At 39.9% G+C, this 23,152-nt stretch overlaps 1 protein-coding gene across 2 annotated transcripts in view; it reads right to left on the reverse strand.

Moving 5' to 3' along the window:
• Positions 1-23,152, reverse strand: part of PAPPA2 (pappalysin 2) — a 290,148-nt gene that overhangs the window by 53,325 nt on the left and 213,671 nt on the right. For both annotated transcript variants that reach the window (XM_032319392.1, XM_032319393.1), the window contains 2 exons: positions 22,503-22,716; positions 321-489 (listed from right to left, as the gene is read on the reverse strand). In XM_032319392.1, the coding sequence (XP_032175283.1) occupies positions 321-489; positions 22,503-22,716 (383 nt within the window). The remainder of the gene's footprint in view (positions 1-320; positions 490-22,502; positions 22,717-23,152) is intronic.

Raw genomic sequence — 23,152 nt, forward strand, 5'->3', positions numbered from 1 at the left:
CCAGGTTAGGTCAGTGGCCATCCATGGGAGATAATCACACTGCCAAATAAAAAGCCCGTCATTTTTTGGAATTTACCCAGGAACCCAACCCATCAGGTTTTTCCTTTTCCTTTTATCCAAGAGGAAGTTCTAAACTATTCCAAAAATGGGTTTATCTTCCGAATTTTCTATCGAATAATATCAACACAGCTGTGTAGAATCCCAACTTAGTAAGCCCCTGCCTATTGGGATTCGCTCTGATCATTTCTAGTCAACATTCTTGGATTGGTCATCAAGATTAGAGCACAGTCTGATCCAAAACCAAGTTCAAGTCATCTTACCCTTCCACTTTCTTGGTTACAGTTGAGCATGCACTGGCTGTTGAGCTCAAAGCCGTTGGTACATTCATACATGCCTTCAAAGACAGGAGAAGGGGGCTCACACACCACTGGGACGCAGCTGCCTTGCTCCCAGATTCCACCCTCCAGGCACTGTATCTTCAGGAAATTGCTGATGAGACATGAAACAAAATAGCCCATTAGACTCCCACAAGGAGGTCATGGGAGAAGACTGGGTTCTCAGTGATATGGCATAAGGATTAGCAAATAGGTAGGAGCAGTTGGTTCTGGTTAACCAGATGTCCTATCTCACCAGTCTAACTTCTAAGTCATGGATGTAAAAATTGTAGTGTACACTTAGCAGTGATAGCAACAGCTATCGTATGGTATCGGCATACCTTGGAGACATGGCAGGTTCCATTCCAGACCACCATGATGGGAGACCTCAAGAATCAAATGAATTTTTTGGCCCCCAGTGCATATAAAACTTATGTTTGTACTATACTGTAGTCTATTAAGTGTGCAATAGCCTGAAAGGATGCAAAACAATGAAAGCTTAATCACATCTAGATTTTTATTTAAACTGAGAGACACGTGACTCTTCCTTTTACTCAAACACTTAGAGAACATTGTAGTGTTATGAAACGGACTAATTCCAGTTTTGTTTTTTCTCAGGGAATATAGCGGCCCACGGAAAGGGAGGAAGGTGGGAGAACAACAGCTGGTCCGTGAAGCAGTCAGAACACATACAACATTTATTGATTAAGTTTGCTGTCATATGGTTATGGTTCATGGTGCCCCCAAACAATTACAATAATAACATCAAAGAATACTGATCACAGATCACCATAACAAATACAGTAATAATGAGAAAGTCTGAGATATTGCGAGAATTACCAAAACATGACACAGAGACTTGAGCTGAGTAAGTGCTGTTGAAAAGATGGTACCAATAGATTTTCTCAGTGTAGGGTTGCCACAGACCTTCAACTTGTTAAAAACAAAAAACAAAAAACAAACAAACAAACAAACAAAAAACAACAAAAACCACCTACAATATCTTCAAAGCACAATAAAGCGAAACACAATAAAACAAGGGATACCTATAATATTTGATATCTGACTCTCAACAGAGCTTGATAAATATCAGTGCAGGGTCTAGATTGTTTAGAGTTGGGTTTTATTTAAGCCTTTCATCTCAGAGAAGCCTCACACCTAAGTGCACTGGGAAATGCTAGGTGGGATGAAGGAAAGAAAAAGTTATCACACACTCGGGAGACTACTCAGAAGTGATGTGGGGATCAGCAGTGTTCATATGGCAATGTAATTGAGGAAGTTGCCAATATTCCTCAGTTCTCCAGAGAGGGGAGAAGGTGCAGCATAGAAATTTTCTTTTAAAGATTTTATTTATTTATTTGACAGAGAGAGGTCATAAGTAGGCAGAGGAAGGCAGAGAGAGAGGAGGAAGCAGGCTCCCCACCGAGCAGAGAGCCTGATGCAGGGCTCGATCCCAGGACCCTGAGACCATGACCTGAGCCGAAGGCAGAGGTTTGACCCACTGAGCCACCCAGGTACCCCGAGATTTTCTTTTAAAAGAGAGACTCTTAGCCTGAACTTCAGAAGGGCAAGAACCTCACTAGAGATTACTACGGCCATTTTGTTTGTTTCCAAGTCCATCTTTTCCTTGGACAGCATTCATGGCTTTCGTCAGATTCTCAAAGTAGGCATGACTCAACACTGTCCTGAAAGAACTGCTTTTCCTTCTCATGCACGAACATGGCCTCCAACCAGAGAAGCTGCTTCGAGGTAGAAAGACGTCAACAGAATTAGGTCTTGGTACTGTGAATTCCATTCCATTCCCCTTCTGATTCACTGCCAATTTGAAGGAGCTTTCCATGTTTCTGTTTTAAAGCATCCACTTCTGATTCAGAGCAATCCTGGTTACCAGCTTGTGATTCTAAAACAGAAATAATTCCTTGGCCATGGACTCCACCATATGGTGGCCTTGAATTATTATTTTCCAGGGCCATGATGCTCTTTTAAAATTTCAATATGCCCACAACTTTTCATGACTGCAACATCATTATACAATGCCTCCTGTGTACTTCTCTGGTATTCCAACGTTACACTGAGTAAAATATTTATCACATCATTTTATAAATGTGCACATGTCTCTCTTTCCCAGTAAGGTGGAAACTTGCTGAAGGCAAGGACTGTGCCTTATTCTTGTTCTTAATTCCTGTTTTTAATTCCTCATAATAATCCCTAAATAATATCTGGCTTACATCTGGCATTAGTTAAGTATCTTTCAAATAGAATAATCAAACCAAAATTCACAGTGTGTTAGGCATATTGCATAGCACATTACACATGGTAACAGAGTGAATGATCAGAATAGTCCTCATGAAATAGTATTATTATTCCTAAAAGAAACATACTCAGAAATGTAAAATAATTTGCCCTAGGTCCTATAGCATAGACTGCACTTGATTTCAAATAATTTAAATAGGGGCACCTGGGTGGCTCAGTCAGTTAAGCATCTGCCTTCAGCTCAGGTCACAATCTCAGAGTCCTGCGATCAAGCCCAGTGTCAGGCTCCCTGTTCAGGGGGGAGTCTACTTCTCCCTTTCCTGCTCCCCCTGCTTGTGTACTCTCTCTCTCTCAAATAAATAATATCTTTCAAAGTATCAACTAATTTAAATAAATTTTAATAGTTTAACATAATTTGAACAGTCTCCACTTAGAAATAATGAAGGAGTGTTAGTTTTTACCAGGGCAAAATTATTATATAACATTAGTTTCAGATATGCAACATGAAAATTTGATATTTATATACATACAAAGTGATCACCACAATAACTCGTTACTATTTTCAGCACGCTTTTGACCTCCTTCACCCATTTCATCTATTACCAACTCCCTTCCCCTCTGATAACCATCTATTTGTTCTCTGTATCCATGAGTTTTATTTGTTCATTTCTTTTGGTTTTTTTAATTCCACACGTAAGTAAAATATATGGCATTTGTCTTTCCCTGACTTATTTCTCTTAACTTAATATCCTTAAGATCTATCCATGTTGTCACAAATGGCAAAATTTCCTTCTTTTTAATGGCTGAGTAGTATTCCGCTATGGTATATACACTACATAAGTATATACACTACATTTTCTTTATCCATTCATCCACTGATAGAAACTTGGTTGTTTCCATATCTTGGCTATTGTAAATAATGGTGCAATTAACATAGGGGTGCATATATCCTTCATATTAATGTTTTTATTTTTATTTTTTTGATAAAAAATGGAGTAACTGGATCATACTGTAGTTCTATTCTTTGTTATTTGAGGATCTTCCATACTGTTTTCCATGGTGGCGACACTAATTTACATCCACAAATATATACAAAGGTTCCTTTTTCTCCATATCCTCTTCAACACTATTATTTCTTCTCTTTTGGTTAAGAGCCATTCTAACAGGTTTGAAAGAATATCTCCCTGTGGTTTGGATTTGCATTTACCTGACAATTAGTGACTTTGAACATCTTCTCACGTGTCTGTTGGCCATCTGTATGTCTTCTTTGGAAAAATGTCTATTTAAATCCTCTTCCCATTGTTTAATGGGGTTGTTTGGCTTTTTTGCTATTGAGTTGTATGAGTTCTTTATATATTTTGGATATTAACCCCTTATTGGTTATATGATTTGCAAGCATTATCTCCCATTCAGTAGGCTGCCATTTCATTTTCTTGATGGTTTCCTTTGCTGTGAAGTTTTTTAGTTTCATATAGTCCCAATTGTTTATTTTTGTGGCCTTTGATTTTGGAATCAAATCCAAAAATCCAAAGCCAAGACCAATGCTGAAGAATTTATCTCTGTTTTCTTCTAAGAGTTTAATGGTTTCAGGCCTTAGATTCACATCTTTGATCCACTGGGTGTCAATTTTTGTGTAGGATGTAAGACAGTGGTCTAGTTTCACTGTTTCACGTGTGGCTGACCAGTTTTTCCCAACACCATTTATTGTCCCTTCCCCCCGAATATTCTTGGCTCCTTTGTTGTAAATTAATTGAAATATATATATATATATATATATATATATATATATATATATATTTCAATGAAAAATATATACATACAAAGTGGGTTTATTGCTGGGATCTCTATTCTGTTTAATTGATAGAAATGTCTGTTTCTATAACAATGCCATATTTTTTTTTTTACCATAGCTTTGTAGTACAGGTTGAAATCAGGGAGTGTGACACTTCCAGCTTTATTCTTCTTTCTCAAGATTTTTTCAGCTATTCAGAGTCTTTTGACCCCATACAGATTTTAGAACTGTTTCTTCTAGTTCTGTGAAAAACACCATTGGGATTTTAATAGGGATTGCAGTGAATCTGTAGATTGCTTTGGGCAGTATGGATACTTTAACAATATTCATTCTCCAATCCAAGAGTATGGAATGTCTTTCCATTTATTTTTGTCTTCTTCAATTCCTTTCATCAATGTCTTTGAGTTTCAGTATACAGGTGTTTTACCTTCTTGGTTAAAATTATTCCTAGGCATTTTATTCCTTTTGATGCAATTTTACATGGGGTTGTTTTCTTAATTTCTGTAGTAGTTTGTTATTAGTATATAGAAATAATTTTATTGATTTCACTTATTAGTTCTTCACTGAACTATTAAATACAATTTTGCTGAATTCATTTATTAGTTCTCATGATTTTTTTTGTGAAATCTTTAGGGTTTTATCTATATAGTATCATATCATCTGCTGATTGTGACAGTGTTACTTCTTTCCGATTTGGAAGTTCTTTATTTCTTTTTCTTGCCTAATTGCTGTGGCTAAGACTTCCAATACTATGTTGAATAAAAGCAGCAAGAGTGGGCATCTTTGTCATGTTCCTAATCTTAGAGGAAAAGCTTTCAGCTTTTTACTCTTTAGTATGATGTTAAACAGTTATTGAGATTCATACTTTTATTCCCAGGAATATTTCAGGGTAGAAGTTTGATTTTATGACTAGAATTCTTAAGCATCATGGCTTATGAACATATATCTACGATCTGTTAATAATAAATACTATTTTTGAGTTATATTTTAGATGTTTGGCAAAATATCTATGTACATTATTTCACTGAATCCTCCAAATGGCAGTTAAGGTAAATATATTATTAACCATGTATAGAAGGGAACTGAGCATGAGAGAAATTTGAAGCTAGCTCAAAGATCCACAGTAAAAAGTATATTAGGACCAGGGCCTAGGTGAGTAGCTGCCAAAGCCTGTGGTCCTTCCACTGTGTCCAATTTAACTGTTCTTTTCATTCTCTACAGCCCACTTTGAATATTAATAGCATCTCTATCCTATTCAATATCCCAGATGTCCTTTATCCTGATACCATATTTATAAGTCTGGCAAAAAAAAAAAGAAGATGATTCATTTTAAATTTCTATATTGAGTAACAAATTACATATAGAATATTACACAAATCTTAGTATACAGCTCAAATAATTTTTACATGTGAATACACCTGGGTAGTCATGCAGATCAAGATATAGAGCATTTCCAGTGCTCCAGAATTTCCCTGGTGTTTCTTACAGTTAAACCTTCCCACAGCCTTGCAATATACACTATTCTGACTTTCATCAGCATAGATTATGTTTGCCTGTTCTTGAAACTTATATAAATAAAATCACACAATATGTACTATTAAGTATATGCCTTCTTTCCCTAAAGGAAGATGCCACTTAAAAATATCTTCCCAAATCTGTTTTCAATGAAAGGTTTGTAGTTCTTTTGATTATAACTAAACTCTTTTTTGTCCCTCTTATAGGCTGAATATTCTACTCTTCTTTCACATTACAGAGTTTATATCCTCCCAGGGACTCTCTTCTTTCTACTACCTCCCACAGATGAAATCCTTCCCTACCTCCACTGAACTGACATCCTCCAGCTGGTGAGAGCAGGCAATACCACTGACACCAGGGGAGAGGCAAGGCTGTAAAACCTTGCATGTCAGCATGGTTATAAAGGAAAACCCTTGCTTGGCCAAAGCTATAATATTTTGACTTCATGTAGTATTTTTCTCTGAATTGGTTGGAACTCTTCAACATGGAAATAGCCCTCCCTTTTCTTGCCCAGCATGAAGAACCATTCAAGAATGCCAATTTCATATATTTCCTTGCCAGTTTAATAACCTCAGTGGTGAAGGTAGATATATCAAACTTGCACAGGGAAGAGTGAGTTGCCCATTGTAGGTGGTAGCTAAACAATAGGACAGGCCCTGTGATGCAAACCACCAGCAATATCAGTGAAACAGAGAGAAGGAGAATGCTGGAAGACAGAAAGGAAAGCAGCACAGCTCCCACTGATACCTATGAATTCCACAGGAGACACTACAGGCAGGAATGAGAGGAGGTTGGGAAGCAGACCTGATTCCCTAGGAAATGGCCTTTCTTTTCTATAGGAGTCCCTTTCTATAGAAGTTGCTTCCTCAACTTCATGGACTTGCCTTCCCAGTTTTTCTCCCTTGTATAGGGATGCCTCGTAAGGCCATCTCTCCATACAACTCTCACAGCTTATACATGGCACTCTTAACAGATGATCCACTTCAAGTTCTACCCTCAGACTGCTCACAACCCATTTGATTGGTCAGTTCCTCAAGGCCCAATAGCAAGCTTTGGGTCACTGGTGCCATGTCAATGCCTGTGAATCCCTGTTGATGGCACTAACCTTAAGATCCCATGTTATAGAGCCTAGCACTTGAGTGCCAGGGTCAGGTTCTGGCCATAAGAGACTGCGATTGTGGCAAGAATTCAGTGTCCTGGATTCCTCTTAGCTCCAGGAAATTTGGTTTCCACAAAGGACCCTTGAAGGGGACTAAAGCCTATAGAAATGGCAAGACTTCAATCTCGAGGGATGCCACAGCTCTCCCTCTTCTAAGTTTAGTGTTAAAGAGTGTCCTCTGAGCCTTTTAAAATCATTAATGAAGAAAACTGGTTTATTTACCGTGGTTCAACTCCTTCACGTAAGGTGTTATGAATCAAGAGTTAAGAGGCACTTTGAAACCACAACGTGAATAGGTTTGCATTTCAAAGAATGATGGCATTGACTACTACTTCAATGCACAGAGGCAGACCTTCACCAGGCCAGGGATTCCAATCTTCTTTGCTAGTCCTGTCCAAACGTCCTTCACATGAAACTCTCTACTCACTGACTATTAGCTGTCTATATTTTCTTCATTCCAGTGGAGTAAAAGAGGCTAAACTATCACATTAGGAACCATGAAGTGACTTGCACAATGCCACCTTGCAAGCAATTCACTGGCAAAAGAAAGAACAGAATGCAGGGTTTTCAAATCATAATATAACACCCCAATCCTCAGACTGATGGCTTCCAAGTGACATTTGTAGACCAATCATGCAGGAGACACTTAAAAAAACAAGACTGACACTCTTACTAAATCAAGGGTCCTGAGACTGCCCTACACTCTGTATTTTTTTAACTGGCCAGCAGTTTTTATATGGAGCCGGGTTGGCAAACCACTAAAATCTATGCTACCTATCTACAGAAAAAATTAATCTTAGGTGTAGAAATAAGAGAGCAAAATCACATACCTAACATCCCTGGTTAAAAAGGCTATCTGCTTAGCAAAGACCAAACAGGAACAGTTACAGCAAGACAACTTACTCTGTAAATGGCATCATGAGAGGAGTTGGGGCTAGGGGAAGGTCTGTATTTATTTTCCTTCAAACTACTCCAGACAAATCACCATAACTTCCAAGTTATAAGATGCTTTTTCCAATTTCCAGAACTCGTGGTATCCACCTAGTGCTGAAAATCCAGCTGTGCTCTTTCTGCTTCTTACACCATTGCCAGAAATAAAGATCTTGTAATCAAGACTTGGCTGAAAATTTGATTGATGTTGCTTGAGGCATACATGAGTCTACCCTACCCCATTTTTCTATCACCACTGCAGGGTTTTCACAAAAGTAATATTTATTTTTCACTGGAGAAAATAAAAATATGATTGTTGAGTCCAAGAGAGTTATCATGTCTTTACCAATCAAGGGGATCTGGTGTCTCCAATGGGTAGTCCCTCAAGAAAAATAACAATAACAGAAAAACAATAAAATATTGAGCACTTAAGGTCTGGAATTGTGCAGAAGAATATATATCTCTATCATTTTATTCTTAACCCCCTCATGTAAGAAGGACTATTATTATGGGAGTTCTTCATTACCTTATCTTTGCAGGTGCTCTTCCTCTACCACCCCCATACCATCATCTACTCTGTTGCTCAAATTTGAAACTTAAAAAAAATCCTTGATTCTACTCCTTCAATCTTACCTTTTTCCCATCCCCCCCATCTGATCTGATTCAATCCACCAGCAAGTCTTCTCAGCTTTTCCTCCCAAATATTTCCAGAATCTATTCCCATACCTCTTGCTTCTCTATTGTCATGAGTGCTAGTCCAAGTTCCCACCTCTCACCTCCTAACTGGATACCCCATTTCTCTGGATCACTTCCTATCCAGTTAGCAAACACCAGTCAGAGAGATATTTTATAAAATAAATAAATACATTACATCATGCCATTTTCTTGCTTAGAACATTTCAAATTTCCTCTTCTTGTATGGGAAAAAAAAATCCAAACTTTCTCACTTCTCAGTCACAAGATCCTGCGTAATCTGTTCCCACATTCTCTGACCTCATCTACCCCATTCACTTTCTTTAATGTACTTTGTCCACATTGGACTTAGAGTCCCGAGTACAACCAAGTTCTTTCCTGCCAATGGACTTTGGTGCTATTCTTTCTGCTTGTGTTTTTGTTCTTTTGACTGGCTCTTCTTCCTATCTAAAAATAATTTTTGCCACCCCAGAGCAACCTTATTTTATACTTTTGTTATTTTTGGTTTTTAGTCAAAGTACCTGTGTCTTTCAAGGAATGCATACTCTAATTATATTGAGGTTTTTTTGGTTTTAGTAATTTATTTCCTGTCTCCTCGACTGGAATGTAAACTTGGTGAGAATAAGACCTTATTACTATTATATCTTCACTCTCCAGCACAATGTATGGTATATAAATGTTTATTTTACAGATGAGATAAGTAAGGTTTAGAAAAGTAGGATAACTTGTCTAGGGTTATCTAACTTGTTAATGGAAGAAAAAGGATTGGTACCATGATCCATCTGATGCCAATGTCTAAATCACAGTATGGAAGCACCATTATTCCTAGAAATGGAGCTGCAGATAAACTATCTCCTGTTACCTCATACATTTATACTGCATGTCACAAAATACTACCACATAGAACACCCCTAAAAAGGGGGGGGTAAAGCAAGGAGTAACCACATTATTTCCATAACAGATTCAGAAATGGAAACATTCATTGGCTAAGTGTTTTGTGTGGCACAGGGTCAGCTTTTGAGTTGAAATTTGAAGCCTCTTTACTCAGAATACAGTTTAGCCCCTTACCACTTACAGTGTGGCCCCCAGAACAGCAGCACTAGAATCTCCCAGGAGCTTGTCAGCAATGCGTAATCTCAGATCCCACCTGAGACAGACTCAATCAGAATCTGCACTTAAACAAGATCCCCAAGTGATTCCTTTGCACATTCAAGTTTGAGAAGCACTACTCTAGGCTCTGTTAAAAGACAAAATCCTCTACCCCATCCCTGGGCAAACCATCAGCACTTCCAAAATCAGGGAGTGTGACACCCTCTTAACAAACTACAGACCTGGTTTCTCAAGCCAATATCCTCAATAAAGAGCAGGCAGACTTTGGTCATGGTCAGTCCACAGCCCATCAGCGAGTCCAACCTCTGCAGAGCAGGCCCTCAATGTTTAGCTTCAGTCCACTCCACTGGACAAGAATTAGTATTAGTAGGACCATCCCACCAGACACATTGGCTTTGGTTTTCCATTTTTTCCGACTCAAAAAAAAAAAAAATTCCCGTACAAAGCTCTTCTTCCATGTAAAATAGAGCCTCTCTGTCAAAATGAGCAGTGTGCTAAGTCCTAAAAGTACATAGATAGTTCTACTTCAAAGTCCCATCCCTCACTTCTGTCTTTGGGCTTCCTGCTACTAAAACTTAGGCCTCCAAGTTGGCAGATGCAATAAAGCCTTGTCCCAGGTCTGAACACCTAACTCAAGTTTGGGGCTCTTTCTCCACTTTTGTTGCCCTGCCTTAGTTGTCTAACCTTAGCCTCCCTCATTTTGAGTTCACTAGCTCCCACTTGATCTCTTTTGCATGAGTTGCTGGGCCTCTCACATAATTCTCCATAGAGCTAACAGGGTTTATCGTCTACCAAATCAGGTTACCCCCAGATTTCAAAATATTCTGAAGTCTTTGCAACGCATGCAATCTAAACCCAAACATATACAATGGCAATTAACATTATTGCAGAATTCTAAAATTCATTCCCTTCAGTGTATATTTGAGGACCCAGTGGTTACAATGCAATGCAGGAATGAACTGGTTCCAAGACAAATACTATTACATAGGAATCTCTTGCCTCACCCACCTCTCATCATTCAGTTATTTGTCCATTCATACATCCAGCCAACAAATATTCACTGAGCATCTACTACATGCCTATGCATTACATTAGGTCATATGGTTTTAGAAACAAATACTAATACCATAAGAGAACCAGAATACTGACCTATAGGAGCCCAAAGAGGGAGCCCCCAGCACTTCCCTGGGACATGAAGGACACGAGGAAAGAAACCTAAGAGATGGGTTCAATTAGGCAGGGAAGGAGAAGAAGAGCATACCTGCCAGAAGATTAATGCATGCAAGAACCCAGAGGAGTGAAAGGTAGAGTCTGTTTGAAATCCTGGCCAAGTGTAAATGGGAAAATTATATATGTGCCCACCCTAATTTTTTAAATATGTTCAGTTTTATCTTGCTTTATTTTGTGGGGAGGAAAATAGCTTGACGGAAGGCAACTGGGACAAAATTCTGGAAGAAAGGGGCCACAAAATGTATGAATTCAATTTCAGAGGACAGGTTCTCCCATTGCAAGAAATCCTTTGCCTATCTTCACCAAGTTTTCATGTATAAATGAATACTAGGTATTCAGGTATTGTTACATCTCTGCTCCTGGTCAGTCCAACTCACAGACAGGCCTGACAAGAAGTGCTCGCAGTGCAAACACATATCCACGTCCTCACCTTGGAATTAACTAACTATTCAATCACTGCATGTCCCTGGCCACTTTCAGAAAGCAAAGCTCTTTCTGTGCCTCCTTGTCTAGAATTCACAGCAACACTCCTTAAACCTGTTAAGGAGTTATCAGGACTTCTAGAAGGTTGTGATATACCTAAGGATTTTGTGGATTTTACATGGGGGAATCCCATGTCTGCAGTATGCCTAATAGCACACCTTTTTCATGTGGGCTAGAATGAAAAGGCTGGTTAACATTCTCCTCGAAACTTTCCTTGACTAAAGACAGAGTCAGAGGTCCCAGTGACCTTCAGCAGGCTTTTAGTGGCTGTAGTGGGTGATTCCCATCAGGAATACAGTGGCGAAGAGCAGATGATTTGGAATCAGGACACGAACGCTTGAACTCCAGATGTGGCTCTAAATACATCTCCGGCTTAAAAAAAAAAACTACTCAGCTTTCTTTTCTCAGTTTTCCTATCTGAAAAATGGGGTTGATAATAGCATCCTTAGAGACTTATTAGAAGATTACTTAAGTTAGTGCATATAAGGTATGTAAGAAAATGAATAGCACAAACAATTCTCAATGAGCAGCAGAAATTATTATCTCCAGTAACAGATCTACTCAACCACACTCCTCTGTCCTTCTCTCTGCTCTCTCTCTCTCTCTCTCCCTGTGTGTGTGAGATGAGTGGTCAGTGTTAACATTCTACTCAGTCTTCCCACCCTGCTCAGTTCTTCAGATTTTTGTCCCACTTAGGGTCCTTCAGGAGATGGTTTATAAATCAGTTTGGCCTGACCTGACTCCACCTCTAGACAGCAAAGGCAAGTCACAATGAAAATGGTCACTCACCGGGCCAAAGGAAGGGATTAGCAGGAGCCTGAGACAGAGAATGGGGCAGGGGGTGGGGGGAAAAAGCAAAGAAAAGGCATCAGGGAGAGAAAGTATGGGTTGAAGAAAGTCCTACTGCTCTGTATGTGTGTTTGTGTGTGTGTGTGTGTGTGTGTGTGTGTAAAATCCACTGCCATCTCATATAATATTTTGAAAATTACTCTTCTTGATTAATAGATAAATCAGCAGTCAATAAAATATCAAAAGATGAAGGACAGTTTTACAATCAGATGTTCTCTAGCTTAAGATTGAAGGTCACAGGGAAATTGATGAGTTCAGCGAATTCTGTGTTTAAAGTAAAGGCCTGCATGCCAATTGCTGGAGCCCCGTGAAGCCTGCGGCAGGGAGCTGGCCTGCACCCAGGTGTGTACTGGAGTGGCCAAGGCTCAAAGAGGTTTAGTCACTTCGATGCCAAAAGAGGCTGTAATCAATTAGCCTAAAGCTCACATTATCCTACAATGGCAAGAGAATTGAGGATTCCAAGAATAAACTTTGAATGTATTTACTGTAAGCACTAATTATAAAGCCAGACAACATCTTAATGGAAAGAAAACAAAGTTCTATTTCTCACAGATGCATGAGTGTACATAGAGATTATAGTATGTCCCTTAACTGGCAAATCATAGGTAGCACATGTGTCTCTGTCTATGCATACCCATAGGTTTAATAGCTATTCATATGTGTATATGCACAATGTTATGAGGCCAGAGTTTTGAAAATTATGTAGATTATTTTACTGACTTTAGAAATTGCAAATTCGGGATATTTAAAGAGGGTTAGCATTTGTTTAAACTACACATTTACATTTCATTAGCCAAGTCTTTCTTTCCCTTTTTATGATACAATAAAATCAGTGGAACCTCAGAAGTTCAAGGTACAATTCAAAAAGATCAAGAGTCTCAAAATCTAAGTGACGTCTCCAGGACATGCCCTTCCATTCTGCTCCCCAAACAGTCTGACCTTATGTACCTGCCCCAATTTTTGAAGTATGTCCAGCTCTATCTTGCTGCCTATTTCATTTCTGTGTCCCCCCCCCCCACAGCACCCTTTTCCCTCTGATGGTCTACTGTAGCATTTAGATAACTCACTGACTTGAAAGCAGCATGAGAGGGTTCTGATTGGGGGAGGGAACGGCAAATATATTTTTAAAATTTCATGAACTTCCTGTTTTCGTGAGTGTGTTGTGTGTGTGTGTGTGTGTGTGTGTGTGTGTGTGTGTGTTTTGTAGGCAGAGGAAGGGTACTCTCCCACTGGCCCTGATTACCAAAGACCTGTACGTCCTACTTGGAATGCCAGCTTCAGTCTTTCTGTCCCTATGTTGTTTTCAAGTGTATAGGCCATCAACAATGGATGGGAGACAATAGCCACTGATAAAAATGTAGCTGAGTGTTTTCCTTGTTAAAGAACTTTACCTGCTAAACACACCAAAAGCAACAGTCATTTTGCAAGGGTCATTAACCTGATGATGATAATGGTAATGATAAAATACCATGAACTGCCGACCTAAAGCTTCATATGACTAAGAACTGTGTTCACTTCTTTACATCTATTATCCAATTCAATCCTTATAAAAAGCTATAAGTACTTCTATTTCCTAATATCCTTTTTGTAAATAAAAACAGTGATGTTCAGTGTAGATCAGTAACTTACCCAAGGTCTAAGAACTAATAGGTGGCAGAGTTAAGATTCAAACTTGGATCTCATTAATCCCAGAACCTGTGGGCATTACCACTAAGCCGAGATGAATTTTGGACTAAGGAAAGCCTTCCTAGCATTTTGACTAAATTTTCTTCTTTAGGGAAGTTTCAGGGAAGTACTTAATCTTTAAACTCAATTTTAGAGATCTGAAAAATATACCCATATTCAGTCTTCAAGGAAGACCAGGATCCGATCAATCGTCTTGGGTGTGAGTAGAGAACAATTCACCAAAACCTATCTGGAGGAAGAAGATAAAACCTTGACTGTTCACTCAGACCCGAGTTCTCCAAGTATTACCTTAAGTAGCACCCACTAATATTGTGCCTGTGCAGTAATATATTACAGTTTCTCTCTTTTTGTTTTTATTTTTTTTTTCTGGTGGCAATAAATTGTTATGTATCATTTCTCTCAATGGTGTTCTGCCAAAGTGTTAACTCCTCTCATTGATTCTACTGAGATAGAAAATAAAATACAGACTTCTAGAGCTGGAAATCACTCAAGCTTCCCCCTTATTTTACAGATGTGCAGGGAAAAAAGGTCCAGAGAGTAGTAATTTGCTCAATACTGAAAGTCTTCTTAGCCAAGAACATGGGCTTTGGAGTCAGAATTGTTGAACACAAATCAGCTGAGTGATTGTGGGGAGGTTGCTAATGATACTCTGGGTCTTAGTTTCCTCATCTGTCTAATAATATACTGAAGCATATTATTATTATTATAGTATATCAAGCTATGCATTACTATATCATAATATACCATATTATACTATCATCTTATTATATCATCAACCCAACAGAACAGAGCCAAGGCCTTAAGCTTTTTAACTCTCTGCCATACCAAACCACCTTTGTGTGTAGAGATGGGTCAAGTCCGCATGTATTGTCCATGACCATCCCAAACCCTCCCCCCAATAGAGGAGACAAACTCCCATTAAAGAGGTTTACCAACACTAAATAGTCCTAATGTGAGGCCTATTTTTTATAGTCTTGACCTGCATTTGTGTTTATAGAACTAAATATATCTGTGTTCTTTGGAAAAGCAGATACCGTGAGTGACTCTCAGAAAGTATGGCTGTTTACAATCACTCTAAAAAAGATCTGACTACCGCAGCACCTTTCAAATGGCATCTTGATGAATGACTTACAGAGGGAGAGGCTGTCTAAGTTAGAGGGTTGGAATAATTTGTAAGTTAAATTGATTATGAGTCCTAATGAGGTTAATCTAACCTTCCCACATAAAGATAACACCTAATGAGAAAAAGGAAACCATGAAAGATAAGGGAGAATATAATACGGTCTTTTTGATAAACTGTAAGTCAAGCACATTTATTTTAGCTTCCTGAGAAGTCAAGTTAATGAAACAACAAAGGGGTGATGAACAATGATGTGTATGTGGAAGGAAATTGTATGGAAGGCAAAGAAAGCAGCTTAAAGGAGCCTGTGGATGTGTTGTAAAATGTCAGTAAGAAAGAACTCATGAAACTACTACAATTTCTTTGGAGTTACAATTGTTTGTATTCTTTTGATTAACTCAAAATATAAATAAGCCCCAAAGAGACATGTAAAAATCTGGCATGCAAAAGTGCAATTATACTAATTTTGAAAGAAGAAAACATTACTCTGGATATTTTTAGACAAGTCAAAATCCCATGACTGATACTGTTCTTACAGAAACAAAGGTTCCCCTAGAACCCTGTGCTTCTTGATTTTGGCTGCTTATTAGAGAGACTTGGGAAGCCTTGCAAAACACTAATGCCTGTGTACCACTTGCAGAGATTCTGATGTAATTGGTTTGGGGCATGAGCTGAATATTAAGATTTTTAAAATCTTGCCAAATGATACTAATGTGCAGCCAGGTATGAGAACTGTTGTTCTTGTGAGCTTGTTGAGAGGTCTAATCCATTTGTGTGACTACTAACTTGTATAGAGTTGTGCTAATCAAGTTTATATGTGTGCTGAACAGATAAAAGTAAACAGTCTTTGGAGAAGACAATTCCTTCCTTGTTACTGAGACAATTGCTAGAAAAAAGAAACATACACATATATATTTTTTAGACTCTAAAGCCCTTGAAATAGAGATCTCCACTCCCTCATAGGAAACTGTCGCCTCATAGGAAACTGTCGCCTTTCCTTCACCATTGGTTAGTATCAACTTTAATATCAAATTCCATAATATTTTTCTAACATTTATTTTCATTCATTCATAAAGTATTTATTGGTACCTACCAATAAATGTCATAGCTATTGGATACATGAAGCTAAACAAATATTTCTGGTCTCTTGGAGAATATAGACAAGTAACCAGACCATTTCTACTTAGCAAGGTAGATGCTGTTGTCAAGGAAGCTCTGTGTGCAATGTAGCCCTGGGAAGGGCAGTGCTTACAGACTGGGGAGTTTTGGTAGTCTTCCTAGCTAAAACTGTAAGAGTCAGAGTCAGCAAAGGCAAAGGTCACTGTTGGGGAGAGTTCTGGCCAAGAGGCACATAAGCCATGGCTTAGATAACGAAGTAAAATCAATCCAATGGTAGGAGAGCCTACAGAAGGAGAAGGAAAATCAGGGAGTGAAAAAGAGCAGTTGAAGGGAAGTGGTCTCCCAGGGAAGCAAGTAGGCAATGAGCCTTACAGAAGTAAGCAATGCCCACATGGAAACTATTTTAAGATTTTTAAATTTTCCTAGTGAAATGGCTGGCCACTCTATTTTATGTAGGGGAAAACTGTAATTGGAATTCTGTTTTTTGAAGATCAGTTTTGCTGGAAAGTGGTGAAGGTATTGAAGGGAAAAAGACTAGAGTCAGAAAGACCAGTTCAAGAGTGAAAAAGGATGGAGGCATATTACAGAGAAGCGGCAATAGAGATGGGGAGAAATGGTCCTACCTGAGAGTCAGTAAGACAACACTTGATGGAAGTTGATGACTGGCTTGACTGGGGGTAAAGGACACTGAAGAGTCTCAAGTTATGTGCAGGTTCTTGGTCTGACCAATCACAGAGAACACAGAGGATGTTGATGTTTGAAATAGATTATAATAGGCTCTGTTTTATATAATAACAGTTTAAAATGCAGATGTGATATCTAAGTGGCTATATCCACAATCAGTTGTTCTAATGGTCCTTATGGCCCAGAAGGGAAGAGATTAGAGTAGGAGGTGTGGATGTAAGAACCATTGGCATGTGGGTGATGTATGAAATTACAGAGTAAATGAGCTTCTTCCCAGACAAGTGTGTAGAACAAGAGAGCAAAGTAAGCTCAGAAAAACACCAACTTTGAAGAAATGGGCAGAGGGGAGATAGCTAGACAATAAAATTGAGAAGCAATAGAGAAGAAGGAGGAAAATCAGGGAGTGAAAAAGAACAAAATCAAGGAAGAAGTTTCAAGCAGAGTGTAGCCAGCTATGTTATAATAAAAAAGCCTGACTCCATTTTTAATGTTTGCGACAGTTTTCAAGACCCAACATCTCCCACATCTGAGCAAGCCTATCAGAAAGCTGGATGCTTCCTCCTTTGGCCTCAGCAGAAAGTTCAAACCACACAGGTTCTGTTCACATGACATAAGCCCTAGTCCCCAAGCACCATAAAACCCCAGGCCCTCTCCTTTCCCTGGTTTCTCCAGTAGTTTGATGGTCAACCTGGGATCCTCCCATTCACTTTCCAGAAGACCTCATTATGTGAGTAATAACCCTTTTCAGAGTCTCTTAGTTTATATGTGATATCATTAGTTTCAACATCCAAACCAAATTATGGAGAGCTTCAACACCCACACCTATTTCTCATAGTGACCACAACCTAAACCAAATATTCTCAAGTAACCTGAGAACCAAGAAGAGTCACTGCACTTGACAGCAGAAAGATCCATGGCAGGCACAGCTCTAGTGAAGAGACAGGAGTAAAAACATGAATGTCCAAGGGTGAAGGAGAGAAAAGATAGCAAGCTAGAGAGAGTAAATACAAATAACTCTTAGAAGTTTCGCTGTGAAAGGAGAGAGAAAGATAGAGTGGTAGTTGGGGGCGGGGACAGGGGATCAAGGAAAGGTTCTGCTCATTTGAGTTGCAACATGGGAGAAACCTGAGCATAATGAAAGAGAAGGAATAAGCAAGAGGAAGAGAGATGCCTCCGATGTAGGGAAGAAGGTAAATGGATGGAGAGAAATCCCAAGAAAGGAGATGGGGTCCAGAGCAAAGGCGGCAAACTTCATTTTGGACAGCAGGAAGGAGGAGGGTGTGTTTGGGGTATAGATTAGCTTGCCCACCGCTGGGTAGACTCTTAACTTTGGGGAGTGAGGTGATATGCTGGAAGTTTGGGAAGAGGTGTTAGGACTGGAGGAGAAAATGTATGAGGTGGTCTTTGAGAATACAGACAGTTCTGTCCTCAAAACATAGAAAGATCTGCATATAAGGTGGAAAGTTCATATACCTTTCTTCATGCCATCTTGGGAGTGCTGGTGTCTTCTGGGTTCACCTATTTAGAGAGAGATGCCTAGTTTTCCTTTGATTACTCTCTGCCTTGACAAATTGCTATAATCTGCTCTTAATTGCTCACTTCATTATTTAGTTTTTAAACTGTTTATCAATTTGTCTCATAAAATCAAGAAATTGAGCAAATATAAATAAGCAGATAAGCCTACTACCTAGAGATTACAACTACTAATATCATAAGCATTTCTAGCTATCATAAAAGTGATAAAAATATTCTTTTAATTTGAAAAGCAGAGACTATAACATTTATAACAGCTACTTTCTTGCTTTTATCCACTTAACACTGTATCGTGAATGTTTTCCCATGTCTTTAATTTTCTTCCTAACATCTTCGATGGTAGTATGCTATTTCATGATATGGCTATAGCACTGGGTAGCTATACTACATAATGGATATTTATTTTTGTTTTATTGATTTTATTACTATTATTATTTTTTTTTTTTTTGGCTCCACCAATATTCATTTACCCTCCTTCTCAGTTTCCCTCTGGGGAATCCAATGGACTTGGGTGATGCTGACTCCAGCTAGGACTTCAAAGTCAGAGTCCCTGACCCAGGCCTAAGCCATTGCACTTCCCTGTCCTCAGGGACTAGATCCAGGGTGGGCAATGCCACTTTCACATCCTGGGAAGAAGAGGACAGGAATCTAGGGGTGAGGTGTTGCTGTCTCCTCTGTTTTGCTTCAAGGGAAAATAAAACAGATGAAAGAGGGAGCACAGAGGCTGTGCACTCCTGGATGTCAGAGCCTAGATCCTCTTCGCATGTGTCTCCTCAGACCAGCACAGAGCATTGCACATGATGAACTTGCCAGCTGCAGCTATGCCCTCCCGGCCACCTCTGAGCTGAATGGAACAAGACTTAGATGGCCTGATCCAAAGAGAAAAGTCAGATCCAGTACTCGTCTTTCTTTTCTCTTGAAACAACATTTGATAGACTTGAGAAGAGCAGGAAGGGAATGTACTTGTTGACATTTTTGTAGCTCTTTCCTTGTTTTAAAAAGAAATGAACAGGGGCACCTGGGTGGCTCAGTGGGTTAAGCCTCTGCCTTCGGCTCAGGTCATGATCCCAGGGTCCTGGGATTGAGCCCCGCACTGAGCTCTCTGCTTAGCAGGGAGCTTCCCTTCCTGCTCTCTCTGCCTGCCTCTCTGCCTACTTGTGATCTCTGCCTGTCAAATAAATAATTAAAATCTTTTAAAAAGTAAATAAATAAAAAGAAATGAACAAAAAGCAATACGTGGTACTTACATTGAACATCATAGGTGATAAAATGCTTCTAGAACATTTACCTCCTTTCAGCCTCAAAATAACACTGTTAGATAGAAATTCCTACCCCTCACATTATGGATGCAAAAATTGAGACATGTGGATATGGAGTCGTTTGTTCAGTCATGCAGACAACAAACCACAAATCTGACCCTCAAGTGGGTTTTTTCCACTCCTCGAAGAACTGCATAAAATTAGCATGTGCCCGTTCCATCTGGATTGATCTCCCTGCCCACTTTCTCAATTTCTTCTTCTCCTGCTTGCATGTCCTAGAAAGAAATTTAGAGCCCTATTTGTATAACTCTGGGCTCTTTCCACCAAGCGAGGAACAAGGCTGACATAGTTCGTTGGGTAAACAGAAGCCGCAAGTGACAGTGATTTACGCCTGACTTGCAAACTTCTGATGACCAATCTGCCGCCCGCTATGTAAACAGGTGTAAACCAAGATTTAAATCAGTTTACACAGTGTGGTAAATAATTTAATCTTTCCTCAGCATAATGTCTGTGAATATAAATGTTTATGCCAAAACCGATGCCGATGTTGCAAGCTCCCAGTTTCTCAACCAGAAAAGCTGTGCCAACAAATGGCCTCTGTGTGCCCCTGCCGGGGCTGGGGCAGCTGCCCACGTCCGAGGCGCAGGGTAAGGCAGAGAGTCTACAGTTCTGGCGGGGAAGCCTCGTTCCCATCACACAGCTCAGCCGTGGGCCGATGGAGCTGGAAATCATCCCTCCTCCCTCAGTTCTTACTGGTCCTGAGACTTTCCTCTCCCCCTCCATTATTCTTTGCTGCCCTGTTCTGCAGACACCTGAGTCAGCTGCAAGTCTGTGTAAAGGAAGGCAGGAAATGAGGGGTGGGGGAAGCCCCAAAACAGCTGGCTTTAGAGGAGTTGTAATCCCATTAGCGCTTGAAGATCACCTGGGTCCTCAATGCCTATCAGTGGGTACCTATGCAAATTGATCAAGATCCTACGAAAATCCCATGCAAATGTGTTTTCGGTTGTCAAAAACTGTTGACTATATCTGCTAGAGTCCACTGAACCAGGGTGCTGCTTCTTATGAATTTTTCATCAGTATTATTCATATTCTCATCAGCCTGGCTCTCGCCTGACTTGCTCCCCTCCCTCCCACATAGAAGGCTGGGCTTTCTCTGGAGAGCAAGGTGCTGGGCAAAGCCAGACTCAATCCACCCCATAGTAAGATGGTGGGGTGAAGGGCACGTGCGAGCCAGAGAGCAAGTTTCCTGATATTCTTCTGTCCCTTTAGAGAATTTTAACTTATAAGCAAAGCTGGTGTGTCTTGGCATCATTGGTAACGCCACAGCTGGGATCTTGTTAGTTCAAAAAACAAAACCAAAAACGATCTTTAAAAACAAACAAAAAAACCTACTATGGACAGACTTTTAATTAAGTCCTGTAAGAAATGAACTGAATATTGTCCTATACAGACATAATTTATGATAGGGAAAGAATAGCTACTATTTTACTGAGTACAAGGAGTTTGTTTTTCTGAAAACTTTTTGTTTGTTTTTGTTGTTGTTCAGAAAAACCTTTTTCTGAAACCGTATATTGAGCAATTGGCACAAGGCAGACTCTGGGTTGGATGTGATTGTCTCATTTCATCTTCCACTCAAGCCTCTGATGTGGGCATGATCCTCAACTTACAAAGGAGACTGAGACCCAAAGAGTTAAGTAACTTGCCTGAGGTTACTCAGCTGATATAAAGGGAAGATGACTGGGATTTGAAGCCCAGCAGGACTCTCTTCAAAGTCTTTCCTTTTGTTCTTTCTGATCAGAAGAAAGGCACCCCTGGCTTCCTGGTCTAGGAGTATGAACACAGGAAGTCCAGCAGGGAGAAAGCAGAGAGACTACAATAATATTAATGGCTCATATACTTTATGTGTTAAAAATAAATTTACCAGGGGTGCCTGGGTAGCTCAGTGGGTTAAAGCCACTGCCTTTGGATCAGGTCATGATCCCAGGGTCCTGGGATCGAGCCCCACATTGGGCTCTCTGCTTAGCAGGGAACCTGTTTCCCCCTTCCCACTCTCTGCCTGCCTCTCTGCCTACTTGTGATCTCTCTGTCAAATAAATAAATAAAATTTTTAAAAATAAATAAATAAATAAATTTACCAGACCTTGTATTTTATTAATTGATTAATATATTTAGTCCTTACACCAAGCCCTGTCAGGTAGATATTACTGTTACTATCCTCATTTTACAGATGAGAAAGACTAAGGCAGAGAAGGAAACCGTCCCAGCATCACACAGGTAATAAATGGCTGGACTGGGACCAGCACAGGTGGTGTCTCCCAGAGCCACCATCGCAAGTTTCCAACGGACCCAATGAGGATGGTCCTCTCACGGCTGGATTCAGGTGACAACACCTGAGAAGCTCTCAACACTTACTTTCAAGGATAACGATAATTAGGGCAGAGATTCTTTTGAAATCACCGAGGTGAGGCTGTGGGATATCCTATGGGAAGGAATAGCCTTCCAGAAAGCACACCTGGTCAACCTGTCTGTGTGACTGTGGCATATGCCCATGCAGGTGAAGAGAGATTATACAGAAAAACAAACCAATACAAGAAGCAATGGACCACCCAGAAGGTCTTAATATTATTTCCAAAGCAACAGTCTGGGAGAGGATTTACAAATGAGAGCGTGAGGGTAGAGAGAAGCACAGAGACCCAGGAACAAGCCAGCTCACCTCCTGACTTTGCTGTCCGCACTCGGTACGGCGTAGTAGCCCGGCTTGCATTCGTATCTACACACAGAGCCCACGTCATGGCTGTGCTGGGGGCAGGGAGGCAGGAGCACACTGGCATTTGGGATAACGGGAGGAGCGTCACACTCCAACTTGCAGTAGGCTTCGGGGAGGGACCAGAGCCCATCTTCGAGACAGGTCAGCCACGGGTTCAGTCCTGAGCCCAGGAAAGAGAAGTACAGGAGGCTCAAAGCAGAGTCCAGAAATCAATGTGTAGCTGAAAAGAACAAAACCCTATAAACCCGTCAGCGTTCTCACGAAGTCACATAATTCTTGGCGGAGCAGATTCTCTGACTCTTAGGTCCAGGGCTCATCCCATCTCTTTTACCCGCCAAGCAACCACTGAGATCTCTTACACAGAACAGAGACTGGATAACTATTCCCTGACCTCTCTTTCATTCCCTGAATCAAAGAATGGCTACCCAACAAATCATGACCTCACTTCCTAACTACAAATTATAAAAATAGAGTAGTGACCGTGTCATGCAAAACATGATCATAATAACAGAGGACATATTTATAGTGCTTTTTATATGCCCCGCACTGTTTGAAGCATTTTACAATACCCACATACACCTCAAACAACACATTAT

The sequence above is a fragment of the Mustela erminea genome, chromosome 17 (genome assembly GCF_009829155.1).
Source record: "Mustela erminea isolate mMusErm1 chromosome 17, mMusErm1.Pri, whole genome shotgun sequence".
NCBI lineage: Eukaryota > Metazoa > Chordata > Mammalia > Carnivora > Mustelidae > Mustela > Mustela erminea.